The following is a 14,374-nucleotide window of genomic DNA, read 5'->3' on the forward strand; positions in this document are numbered from 1 at the left end:
ATTTTCACGCAAGCCTTCGTACATGAGGCCCCTGGACATTAATGTCAGTTTAACTTCAGGCTACCATCCAGAGTCAAACGGTCAAATAGAAAGAGTCAATCAAGAAATAGATCGTTACCTAACGACTTACTGCAGCAGAGAACAGAATAAATGGATTAAATTCCTACCCTGGGCAGAATATGCTCAGAATTCCCTGACCCACTCATCCACAGGTCTCACCCCTTTTCAGTGTGTATTAGGCTACCAACCTCCCATGTTCCCATGGTCAGAAGAACCTTCAATAGTGCCATCGGTGGATGACTGGATTAAGCGTAGCGAACAGGTGTGGGACAGTGCTCATGTGAGGCTTCAGAGAGCAATCCGTGCCCAGCGGATTCAGACAGATCGGCGGAAACGTCCACATCCCAACTATCAACCTGGCCAGAGGGTCTGGCTTGCCACCTGAGATCTTTGTTTATGTCTACCAGGAAGCTCACTTCAAGGTATGTTGGACCTTTTAAAATTCTTAAACAAATTAATGAAGTTACATACCATTTGGAGCTTCCGGCTAACTATTGCATATCTTCTTAATTTCATGTCTCCCTCCTGAAACCGGTCCACCCTGCATCTCCTGGCACCTCCTGGCTCCTGGAGTCCTGAGCCTCCTCCACCTTTGGAGATCGATGGCATACCTGCTTACTCAGTGAATTAGATCCTGGACTCCCGCCGTAGAAGAGGCCAGTTGCAATATCTGGTGGACTGGGAGGGCTATGGACCGGAAGAAAGATCTTGGGTGGTCTCCAAGGATATACTGGACCCGTCACTGATACAAGAATTTCACCAACAACATCCGAATCAACCTGCACCACGTAGAAGGGGTAGAAGAACACCAGGAGGTGTTCATAGAGGGGGGAAGTCTGTAACGAATATGGCAGCTTACCATTCATCCACCCATCAGAGGGAGCTCTCTCCCGAATATTGACTGGGTACTTCCTCGGTGGTACTTCATGCTTATTTCTGTTCTTTGCGAAGTATTGCCAGTTTCACTGCCTTACTAAGTGTTTTCCTACTGCTGTTTCTGCCATTGTGTTATGACCTTTTTTGCCTGCCCTTTTGACTACTGTTTTTGGACTCTGCCTTGTTTGCTTGTCTTTGCCTGGTTCATGATTATGATTCTGCCTTTGTTTAATGCAAGCTGTTTGTTTAATAAACCTCCAGCTTTTTTCATTCCGCCTCCATGTCTTCACCTACGGCTCCCTCTCAAATAATAACATTATACAAAAGCAAATTGTTATAAATTGAAAAAGCCCCCCCGAGGTGAAGAAGGCATGAAAGATTGGTATTATATTTATGTAGGCTAGAAAATAATGTTTTGTTATATTTTAGTCCTTTATATTTATAAATGTCCTTAATATTTTAATTATGTTTCATTTGTAAAGATATTTGCATATTGTTGTACATTCTGTCTGTATAAAAGCGCACCTATGGTGAAAAATCTACTTTTCAAGCTGTTTGGACATACGTGTGTAAATATAGTGTATGTACTGTCATATCGGGGTGAAATAAACACACCCAGTACTTTTTTTTTTTTCAAATTTAAGAACATAAAAACAATGGACCAATTGGAGTGGTTTTCAGATCAACTGCAACTATATATAGGAGTGCGGTCTCCCCGCCCACCAATATTGATTGACAACTGCGCGCATTAACATGTCTCCGTTGTAATGCATAAAATCATATCGACGAGCGCAAAGCAACCGGGAATAAAAGATCTGTTCAGTTTGCTAGGATCATTAATCATTATCAAACGTAATCAAGAGTGAGTTTTACAAGTTTAACATGTTTTAAAACGTGTGCACGTGTGTAATGAAGTACAGCGATTCACTTCAGAATCACTTTATCAGCACAGCCTCGTGTCTCACTGTCTGTGTGTGTGTGTCTGCGTTTCTACACTATGTATGTGTGTGTGTGTGTGTCTGCGCTACTTGTCTGTGCTATGTGTGTGTGTCTGCCTGCGTGTCTATGCTCTGTATGTGCGTGTGTGTCTGCGCTACTTGTCTGTGCTATGTGTGTTTGTGTGTCTGCCTGCTTGTCTATGCTATGTACAGTTAAAGTCAGAATTATTAGCCCCCTGAATTATTAGCGCCCTTGTTTATATTTTTCCCCAATTTCTGTTCTGGGAAGATTGTTTCAGCACATTTCTAAGCATAATAGTTTTAAAAACTTATTTCTAATAACTGATTTATTTTATCTTTGCCATGATGACAGTAAATAATATTTTACTAGATATTTTTCCAGACACTTCTATACAGCTTAAAGTGACATTAAATAGGTTAATAAGGTGAACTAGGCAGGTTAGGGTAATTAGTCAAGTTATTGTATATTGATGGTTTGTTCTGTAGATTATCGAAAAAAAAAATAGCTTAAAGGGGCTAATAATTGTGTCCCAAAAATGATTTAAAAAAAATAATAACTGCTTTTATTATAGCCGAAATAAAACAAGACTTTCTCCAGAAGAAAAAATATTATCAGACATACTGTGAAAATGTCATTGCTCTGTTAAAAACCATTTAGGAAATATTTAAAAAAGAAAATAAAAATCAAAAGGGGGCTAATAATTCTGACTTCAACTGTATGTGCGTGTGTGTCTTGCTACGTGTCTGTGCTATGTGAGTGTGTGTGTGTGTGTCTGTGCTGTGTGTGCTTGAACTCATTGTTGCAACTCCACAAAAAAATGTGTCAAACATTGATTGGTAAAGTTCTTACTGTAGTATTTCTCACAAACGTTACGTGAGATCTGCTTCCTGAGGCAGCTGAGGGCGGCGATTGAGGCATGTTGCTGACAGGCACGTGGGAACGGTGGGCAGGGATGACTCGCCTTAAAGGCCCAGTGCAAAAAAACAGCAACAACCTTTTCCCAGCTATAATACAGACTTTTCAAACAGCTATAATAAATACTCTGATGGGTGTTTTGAGCTGAAACTTTACAGGCACATTCTGGGGACAAAAAAGACTTATTATAAATATGAAAAAAGGGGTAACCTATATGCCCTGTCAACAATGTGTAAGCCAGGTGCATAACTAATGCGATCTGCGTTGGACAATAGACCAGCTTTGATCTGATCTATTTGAACCTTCTATTTAAGTTCCTCAAAATAGCAACGAACCAGCAATGAGCCTCAACACACCTCTGTTTTTAGACCAGAAGGCTTAAGGGTGCACATATGAGCGCACATGCATTTGCTATTCAAACAGTTTGGCGCAAAACGTCAAAACAACTCTTATTAGTAGTCAACTCTATTGCGTCGCGCCTTGCGCCAGGTATATGGTAGGGCCCATAGTGTCAAAAAAAAACATGGTACTCATGTGCAAGGTGCTTCAAAATATTCTAGGCAGGAGAATGCTGCTCATGCATGTTCATGAAGTGAATTTACATTGAAAAGCAATGCAAACGTACAGTTTTAGAATGGAAAAACATTTCCCATTTAAATGTTCATGTCCTGTGTAAATAGGCAAAGGGTTCCATGTAAAAGTCACGTAATTTGTCTACATCAAACGAATATCATGGCATGACTAGTCTGTGCAGCCCCTAATTTAGGCACATATTACTAACTCACCTCTTAAAAAGTGATTAAAAAGCTAAAAATGATTGCACCAATCTAAACTGGTCTAAACTGGATCAGCACATTCAGTAAAGTCAATGGTACATTTATGTTCGGTTGCCAACAGTCTAGCAATGCACCTGAACTCACAGCGCATGGGCAAATTAATGGAACCAAATGCATTTATTGCTTTTCACTACAGAATGCTGGATATGTAAATGAAAATTGAGTCAGGGTGAAACTGCAACTGCATCTAGCGTCACATTCCAGATAGCACACATACATTTACCAAATGTATTATAAAGAATGTTTGATCATGAAACCATCTGCTGCATAGAGATTTGATGAACACATTCTAAAGGTCTGCTTTATGAACACTGTAAATCATAAAACAAAATAAAAAGACCTTTTATAAACACTACTTAACCTCTGACATAAGGTCAACGTGTTTCAACCTCACATATACCTTAGAATCATCTAACCTTATTATTGGGTTGATAAAAACACTTTAAGGGAATAGTTCGTACAAAAAAAGAAAATGTTGTCATAATGTGCCTGTTTGTTTATTTTGTCAGGAAAACACAAAATACGATTATTTTAAAAAAATCTTGGTAAGCAAGTAGCTTCTGCTTGCAATACCGGAAGCTGCATTTTTAAGACTGCATTTGTAGGTTTTTATTGACAACAGACTGGAGGACCAGCGAAGATGGATGTGTCAAATGTGAATCAAATTTTATTTAACGTTAATATTGGCAGCGCAGTGGTAATTTGCTAAATACTCTTGAATGCATAGCCATTGTATATTAGCCTTTATGCTGTAAAATGAATTTTTAGAACATTAATTTAGTAAAACTGTTGCATCATAAGCCTGTGTTGACTCACTGACAGCAAGTAGCAAATACTGAAAGCTTGTTAATTACTCATCTTTTTTACTTTTTAATTTATTTAAACTTGGGTTGGGGCTCGTATGTGAGCGCCTGGTGGCCAGGTTTTTTACCCACAAAACTCGGCCGGGCTTAGCCTAATAGAGTAATGTGGGACCATCCCACTGCAGGTGCATTGTGGAATGGGTGGTGATTTAAAGTTAGGACCATGACAACCCGATCAATGGGCACAGAAACTGGCTCTTGGGACAAGGAATGTTACCTCATTGGGAGGGAAGTAGCCTGAGCTTATGCGGGAGGTGGAACAGTACCGACTAGAGATAGTTGGGCTCACCTCCACGCACAGCTGGTTGCATCATCTGATATGCGTCCATATGTCTTGGACACTTGGGTAAAGGCAAGGCAAGACAAGTTTATTTATATAGCACATTTCATATAATTAGCAATTCACGGTGCTTTACATAAACAGAAATAAAAGAAAGCAGTATATAAAAAAATAAAAAGTAAGTAAAAATATAAAAAATAAAAAGAGACATTTGACCCGCTGGCCTGTTTGTAAGGTAACTTTTCTTCTCTTCTTGGCTGTTAAAGCTGTAAATCCATCCAGACACGAGCGTGCCTGATATGCAAGTTTTCTCCACTGTGTCTATTCCCTGTGATAACCGCGTATTCTTCCCGCCATGGCTGAACAGCGCTTCATTTCTAAAGCCCTTTCTGTTGAGCAGGTGAACAATAACCAATCATAAGACCTCACCTGTCAGCGCTCAAAAAGCATGCGGGATAATATTGACATGAGTTTATTTGCTGTAAATGCTCATGCTGTCTTCTGTGCATGAGTTTTGTTTGATACATTCAGAAAGAGCGTTTTCTTTGAGCAGGTCAAATTAAGGGCACAGTTCGTTTATCTGACTGCTGTATTTAAGAACAAAATTGTATTACAAAAAACCCTTTAACTGTCACGCCAAGACAAAAGCAATACATTTTTTTTTAATTGCATTTCTTAATTCCTAATGTCGCTAGTTAACACAATCAATGCATTTTTTTCTTAACACATCCCATAATTTCTAAAATATCAGCCTCTACCAAATGGTAGAGATGTTGGTTAATGGAAAAAGTACCATAATAGAATTTATAAATATACTACAGAAAATAAGTGTAAGACCAATTTAATTAAAAACATAATCTAAAATAAAAAAAAATTGAAAACTAAATCATAGCCATATGCCATAAAATATTTCAGATTTTCATTTAACACAGTAATATACACGCTTTCCTGTTTTTTTTTTTTTGTTTTTTTTACAATAAAATCAAAATCAAGTAAATTAGTGCAACAGGATTTAGTTTGCTTGTTTAGTTTAGTTTCACGAGTGCTCCCAGAAGACAAAACTCCTGTTTATTGTGGTATTAACCAGTCAAACTTCTGTGTGTGTGAGAGTGTATGAATGTGTGAGAATGTACATTTAGGTGTGTGCAGGGCAGTGTATATGTGTGTGTGTGTGTGTGTGTGTGTGTGTGTGTGAGAGAGAGAGAGAGAGAGAGAGAGAGAGAGAGAGTACGTGAGTGAACATGCTGAATTATTTTATCAGTGAAGGGATTTTCTGGTAAAAGGGCCTGATGTTGTGAGTTCTTGTACCATACAAACTGTTTACAAAGAAAAGCTGTATCATAAGCCATGTTTCTTTTCGTTCTGCTTAATCAAGTGCCCCAAAAAAAATATTTAAAATAAACAAAACAATATGATGTCTTTTGACCTTCTTTAATAACTACATTACACAATACTCGTACTTTTACTTTCAGTACTTGAGTAGTAAATTTTGAAATAAACTACTTGTAATACTTAAGTACTAAAAATGTACTTCCACTTAAGTATGGTGCTTAAAGAGGTGCTTATTTTTCACTCCCTAAATGACGAGTCTCTTCATCTGTACTATTATTTCCTTGCCTAAATTCACAGCCCTTAATCAGTATTTTCGAAGTGAAAGGTGGTGATTACTTCATTGAAAAACAAGGTCTGTGAAACCTACAAAGATCTCCTCCTCGCCTTCATGGACAGAGACTATGTTCTGCACACTCCTTTGAATCAGATCAACATAAACGACGGCCCAAAGCTCAGATTAAACACAATGTACTTGGGTGTAAAAGTGATGCAGCATGCCAAGCAGGCTAACATTCCAGTATCCATCCTGACAGATTTTTATGTTCGCTGTCAGAATTTTCTCCAAGTTGCCTGCGAAGAAATCAGGAAACGATTTGACTTTGACAATAATCTCATAACCCAAATCGCATGCCTCTCCCCTGCTATCGCGACTGATGCCAGGGCACACGCAGAATATCCGTCTTTGCTTCCCCTCACGCAACAAGTGCCACGGTTGATTGACAAGACAATCGCAGACTGTCTCCAAATCATTGATCACCAGAGGAGGCGATTGCCACTGGTGGCCTTAGAGGTGCAATAGGTGATCTGCCAAAATGCTAACCGCTTAGCATATTACCTTTGGACGGCGGGGAGGGACTGCGATTCAAAGCCACACCCCCTGAAAACATGAGCGCGCACCGCATCACAACAGCAGACAGACAACCCACTAGTATAGGTCATTCGCCAGTTAGTGCCAGCGCCGTGCAGAAATTACATTTATTACTTTGCCACACACTAACATGCTTTTTCAGAGCGAACATTCAGAGTAGCATGGTAAACAGTATAGGGCGGCTGTCATTGTTTAAAAATGACCCTATGTGAATATAAAAGCAACTTCAGCTCAATAAAGCAGGCTAGGCGGAATAGCGCTATTTACTGATGTTTTGTTGTTAAACTAAATATAAATCTACGTTATAGATGCTGTCAAAGGACCTTATGAAACTGAAAATAATCACATCAATCTTTCACCGGAAGATTTCAGTGACTGAACATCACGTCTGTGCATATAAGTCGTTCATAACAGAATACGCTTAACGTTAGCTAGCACAAGCATAACATAAGCTTAGCCTGACTAAAATTGTTTAAAAACAGAACATTACCTGTCTAACAGTAATACTTCAGCCATGGCGTCGTCTTTCCTCCAGCGTGCTAAAGAAACTCCAATATTGATCCAGGTTTTAAGTTTCAATTCAGCATTTCATTTCTCCCGGTTCGTCTCGTGACCGCGCGGCCGATTTAAGGGCGAATTATACTCGCGCCTGGCTTTACAGTAATCGGCCCAAGCTCGGCTGTCCTTCGGCGCCTCCAGCTCCAACTCTGCATCGGCGAGCGTCCCGCAGCTTGCTCGCGCGCATGTGTTTGTGATGCAGACGGGCACAAGCTAATGGCGGATCTGCGTGAACAGATGCGCAGAAGTCCGAATCTACATATGTTGACAGACAAACTGAAGTCTGACCTGCGTATCAAAATTATGGAAGATGACGTTCCGACTCTATTTAATTGGATGAACATTTTTTAGTTTTATGCTTTACCCAGAATATAAAAATACAAATAAACACATTCAGATCATTTACCGTAATCATTACTATTGGACTGTGAAGAGACTTTCAACCAGCACAACAAAAAATGTTTCTGAAGACAATCACCTACTGCACCTTTAAGCAAAGATACAAAGGCAATGGATGTTGATGAATTCTGGCACCATATTTATACATTAAAGAATTTCTCGTTTCCCCCCACTCAAATGCCTCATGTGAGCGTGTGTTTTCCAAAGTAATTCTTATCAAGACGAAGCCACAAAATCGGCTCATTACTGATACCCTGAATGGGCTCGTGCACACCTCAGAGTGTATTAAAAATTCAGGAGGGTGCACTGCTTTTAAACCAACTAGCACAATGTTGAAGTCCATGTTGGCGTCCAATTTGTACCCGAAAGTGAATCCTTCAACATCTGGCAACATGCAGGCATCCGATGACAGCGACTCGGAGGTGGAGTTTGAAGCTTCCCACCAAGGTACGCCTAGTTTTTTACGCAGTATGGTAATTTGCACGTTGTGTCAAAACGCTATTTGTCTAGATAATAACTGCATACTCTTCGTTTGACTCGTGTACGATAATTTTCTTCCAAATCCGATAATTTTGATGTTCTGGTACGATATTTTCCAATCTGGCAACCCTGGACGCCAGATTCCAGCTCAGGGTCAGTTAACCTAGCGAGTGAGCGTGCTGTGGCTGTAACGCCGGGGAGTGACACCAACAACAGAAGGTAGGATCCAATATGCAGGTTTAATCTTTGTCAGGCAAGCAATGGTCAATACAGGTATGAACAGGTATGTGCGGGCAAATCCAGAGTAGAAGTCAGTAAACAGGCAATGGGTCGAAAGGCAGGCGGCTAAAACGGATAACTAGGATACAAAGCTAGGTTCAGACACGGAGAAACAAGACAGGGAGAAACGCGTTGAAATGTCACTAAACAGTAAACAAGACTCGGCAATGTGAATGAGTGTGTGTGCTGCTTAAATACTGTGTGTAATCAGTCTCTGAAAGTCCTCAGGTGTGAATGTAAATCAAGCTAAATGAGAAAGCAGGTGTGTGGGCGAAGAGCATGTATGAAGTTGTAGTCCAGGAAAAGTGTAGTTCTAAGTGTGTGTGTGTGTGTTTACCAGCGACATCTGGTGGTTGTTCACTGGTAAACATGACAGTGGCAGAGCCGTGAGCAATTCTTTTGAGTAAGTGGATACTAGTATACAGTGGTTACGTTTGACTTTTTTTTTTTTTTTGGTTTTGTGTTATATATATTCGTCTTTATATTTGATTTGTTGATTTGATACTTTGTATTTTTTTATATATCTATTTTTGTACGTTTTTGGACTTTTATGGACACTGTATATATTTCTTGCACTGGACTTCATCCTCCACATTTTGTAAATAAATACCACCTTTTTTTCACACTTCCGGGTCAGGCCATTGTGCTTTGGATTTTTGCCATTGTTTTTTTTTTTTTTTTTTGGGGTGGGCCCACTCTGGGTTCACAACATCGCAGTGAGATTAACCCAGTGTATTTTAGGTTTGTAGATATTGTGGGGCTGTCTTGGCTGACACATCTTTACAACATCGCATGGAGGTCGGGAACAGTAAAGTAGAAGCTGAGCCAAAAGAAAAGCTATCATAAAAATTGACTGGTAAAATACCACATGCTAGATTGTGTCGTTTACTGTGTACTGTACATGGAGTGCTTACAAAGACACAGATTACAATAGGCAGAAGTATAACAATAAATAAATAAATACTAGTCTTAGGCCTAGGCCTAATTTAAGTCTATTTGCAAATCAACTTATTAATTGTGAAATTAACTTAAAATAGTGGTGACGCAGTGGCGCAGTAGGTAGTGCTGTCGCCTCACTGGGTTAGGGTTTCCTCCGGGTTCTCCGGTTTCCCCCACAGTCCAAAGACATGTGGTACAGGTGAATTGGGTAGGTTAAATTGTCCGTAGTGTATGAGTATAAATGAGTGTGTGTGAATGTTTCCCAGAGATGGGTTGTTCCGCTGTGGCTACCCCGGATTAATAAAGGGACTAAGTCAAAAAGAAAGTGAATAAAATACTTAAAAGGTTTTTCAAGAATAAACAGTAATTGGTATGAAGATTGACATTATTTTAGTATTATATGTGCGTGTGCTCTGTGGTAACTAAGCTCTTTTAAAACATGTTTAATACCGCATATAATGTTGTTTAAAACAAAACGAAGGATGATTTTTATTGGTTATTCAGTTTTTATCACTTTTAGTTTTATTTTTTTTTTTTTGCCTAAAAACGATCTATTTCCAGCCCAAAAAACAGAATGCTGGGAGCTGAAAATAACAAGTGCTCAATCTCCCTCTGATCCCTTGGTTTTAACTTGTAACTTGTTATAACATGTTTTAAACTCATATATAGTTGTTTAAAAAATAAAGAATGATGAATTTATTTTCATTTTCGTTTTTTTTTATTTCACTTTTTATTTTTGGCCTGAAAAGCCTTAGGTGGCAATCTGCCAATTAGAGATGTAAGAGTGAGAATCAGCTCAGCAAAACAATTCTCCAGCATGTCAACTAGATTTTCATACAAGTACATAATGATAAAACTCCAGACTCCATATGCCATATGCAGCAGAGACATTCAGATCAAGTGAAACAATGAGTTCAGAATACATTTGAAGTGTATTTTACTTAAAATATTTTTAAAAAATTATAAAAAAGTAGTCCAGAGGCAGAGTGAACAAAGCGGTCAAGAACGCATGAGCAGCAAACTCTACAGAGAAATTCAAATCAAGTGAAACAATGAGTTTAGAATACATTTAAATTGTATTTAACTTAAAATATCAGAAAATCATGAAAACAATGATTATATCAATCAATAATGTATTGGTTTATAACTTTAGACCATTATGCAGCACTGTTACCATATGAATGTAGTGTAGTCAGTGTGAGGTGACATTGACACAAAGTTTAGTGTGAATAGGTATAAACATAATAAAAAACTAACAAAAAAACTGTAAGGATATCATATTATCCTTACAGATTTATATAAGGGCAACACAGTGGCTCAGACTTTTGGAGACATGAGAAAAGTTTTGCTCTCTGTGTGTCAGTTTAAATAATTGTGCTGTTGTCACGGTATGGTGACGGTATGGCAACAAGGTGATATACAATGACATACAATGTCACTTTGTTGTGTGTCTGATCCAGTCCTGATCCCTGCCAGCCTGTCCAGTCCAGTCTAGTTTGGTTTGTTTGTTTTGTTAATGTTTTCCCCCTCGGGGTAGTTTGTTTTGCTGTTTTTGTTTTTTATTTTGTTTTATTATTTATTAACATAATTAACAAATAATGGGTTAACAAGGAGGGCGGGTGCCCCCAAGGAGCAGCTTCCAGATTCTTACTAAAAAACAAAGTTCAAGGCTGTTTCTCAATTCCAAGAATGCAGAAAACTGACTTGCATTCTTGTGGAGACCGGTCTTGCCAGGTGTCCTCGGAAGAACAAACTCGGGAGACCGCGAGGGCAGAGAACGCGTCCTGTGAGAAATGACGTGCTGCGTTCTTACTGATGGTCACATAAGCTTTACTAGTTTTAAGTAGTAAATTATTTAAACATTACATCATTCATACAACAATGTATTATTTTCCCCTTTTCAAAATATATAGTCTATATAAAACATTATAAATATACGTTGCACAACATAAATAAAACAGATTTTAATAAGAATTTCAGCAAACAAAACACCCTTAATGTGTTTATTCCTTTATTAGGATGATCATGGTAATATTTACTTTTACTGTTTAGTTTAGGGAAACTCCTGAGGTAAAAATGGGATATCTCTGAACTTTAATAATAAATCTAAATAAAATGCTGCGCTTCCCACCTCTTGTCACAGTGACTGCTGTTACATCCAGAGCGAGTTCGGTGCTCAAGTCTGCATCGGTGCATCCTCGATATCAAGAACACATCCAGGAAGTTTCACGCGTCCTCTGTTCTTGTGGTCTTGAGTATTGGAACTGAACTTTGGCAGTTGACGATGACGTTACACGAAAACACGAGGATGCAAGACTGCTGAAGAATGCATATTGAGTAATAGCCCAATACTTTGTGGGAGGTGGATAAAGGGGAGGGACTGGAGTATGGAGCTGAGGAGGGCCTGGAGCATGAAGCTGCAGAGGGCCCGGAGCATAGAGCTGTAGAGGGCCCAGAGCGTGGAGCTGCAGTAGATCTGGATGCTCCGGTTCAGCTGGCACTAGTAGTTCATATAATCCCAGTGGATCAGGAGGCTTTGGTTCAGGAGACACTGTCAGTTCATATAACGACAGTGGGTCAGGAGGCACTGGCAGTTCATTAAGGGCCAATCCCAATTCTACCCCTTAGCCCTTCCCCTTACCCCTACCCCTCGTTTTGCGCGTGCATGCCTAGGGGTAGGGGTGCCCAAGTCTCTTTAGCTTGAAGGAGTAGGGCTAGGGGGAAGGGGTGAATAGCCCTTCAAACAAAGATTTTTCAGGACCACACTAGAAACCAAGGGGTAAGAAAATTAATCAGAATACACCAGCCACAGCAGCAGCATTGCTGAACCCGGAAGTAAGGAGATCCACAAATAAGTATTTTTTGTCATTATTATGAATTCGTATGACAAACAAACACGTTTTACAGTTTTTTTTTTTTTTTACAATGGCTATGACCTTTTTCAAAACATTTAACACGTTTTCTAAACTCTTAATGCAGTTAGCATAACATCCGTCTTTGCTGGCTGTACAATTAACACATTTCTTGTTGCTTTGACACAAAATGCATCCAGTTAATACCAATTTTAAAATACTTGAACTTCTTTTACACACAAGCTCAAACAAGGCCAAAACAATGTAATTTTACAGTCAAAATTGCAAATGCTTTCACACAGTATGTCAGAACAAATAACATCATGATCTAAACAAAACTTATATGGGCTAAAGTCAAAGTGAATTGTGAATTGAAACACAAATATATTCCCTGTGTTTTATTCTATTGCCAATGAGAAACAGCTTATTGCAGTTGTATGTGTATATTTTTATTTATCACAGCTGATTCCTGTCTAGAAACCACATTCATGGGTTGAGGTTTTTCCAATCACATGATCATATGTTCTAAAAAAGGACTCGAGGTTTTTGAAAGGAACAGTGAGCGCATCAAAGAACTCTGTCACCAATAGGTCCAGGTAAGGTTACGCAATACAGTCATTACTGTACTATACACAGTGTGTTTTGCAGTAAACTACCCTATAAACCAGGAGTTATTTCGTACATGGTGTAAATGCTGTACTGTACTACATATCTACTACATGTCTAATTACTTTCAGAAAGTCATGGAATTGGAGGCCAGTCAAATCCCACACGAAATTATCTACATTGACGAGGCTGGCTTCAACTTGGCAAAAAGATGTTGCTGTGGGAGAAACATAATAGGCCAAAGGGCCACAGTTACTGTGCCAGGCAAGAGAAGAAGTCGGGCAAATGCAGAAGATCGGGCAAAATAGAATATTACTTAGTTTTTTTTTTATATATATATATATATATATATATATATCTTCAAATATAAGAGCAGTTATATAGAGCAATTATATATATATATATATATATATATATATATATATATATATATATATAATTGCTCTATATAACTGCTCTTATATTTGAAGACTCTCCACCTTTTTGTTTTGTTGGGCTTGGTAAATGCATGCATTTTCTTTCTTTTACTGCAAAACTGCAAAAATTCAATACAAAAAAATGTAGAAAAAGAATTGCTTTATAAAATGTACAGTTTATGTAAAAGAAAAATATAGACACATAATTGCTACAGTACAAACTTTATTTGCAAAATGATATCATTGCAAGATATACAAAAAGAAAAAGAACCGCAATTACAATAAAAAAAAAAAAAAAAAAAAAAAAAACAAAGTAATCGTCTATTCTGCCCGGTCTTCTGCATTTGTCCACATGTTCTCATCCACATTACACTTGATATCTTCTATGGCCCGGCATGGTAATCGTGGCCCTTTGGCCTATTATGTTTCTCCCACGACAACATCCCCAGCCTAGTCGACATAGATAATTCCATGTGGTACTTGATTTGCCTCCAACTTCATGACTCTCTGAAAGTAATTAGACACAGTAAATGCTGTACTATACTGCATATATCTCGGAGAAGCACTTTAGCAACGAGACCAACAGCCTGTAAGTACATTTAAACTCATTTTCAGTTGTTGTGTATGGTTTGAGGACACTTAGACTTGTTTTCAGCTGTTTGTGTAAGGTTGTAGGACATTTAAACTTGTTTTCAGCTACCAGAAAAGTTTACCCACTGTTTACTTGGTCACTATAAGAGCTTGTGTGTCGAGCGCGAACTGTTTCACGTCTCCCGCCACAGTTTTGGGTGTTTTTACTCTCGAGGCATGTCCAGCTGAATTCAATCAGCTAGTGCTCTGGGGTGTATATAAGCA

The 14,374-nt window shown here is 38.6% G+C and overlaps 1 protein-coding gene across 1 annotated transcript in view; it reads left to right on the forward strand.

Moving 5' to 3' along the window:
• The window catches only part of LOC147840511 (uncharacterized), a 44,028-nt gene extending 42,545 nt beyond the window's left edge, over positions 1-1,483 (forward strand). Inside the window, exon 4 of the mRNA XM_087283724.1 lies at positions 230-1,483. Within this exon, the coding sequence (XP_087139850.1) occupies positions 230-300 (71 nt within the window). The 3' untranslated portion in view covers positions 301-1,483. The remainder of the gene's footprint in view (positions 1-229) is intronic.
• Positions 1,484-14,374: the final 12,891 nt, after the last annotated feature.

This window comes from Danio rerio, chromosome 15 (assembly GCF_052040795.2).
Source record: "Danio rerio strain M-AB ecotype USA chromosome 15, GRCz13ab, whole genome shotgun sequence".
Lineage (NCBI taxonomy): Eukaryota > Metazoa > Chordata > Actinopteri > Cypriniformes > Danionidae > Danio > Danio rerio.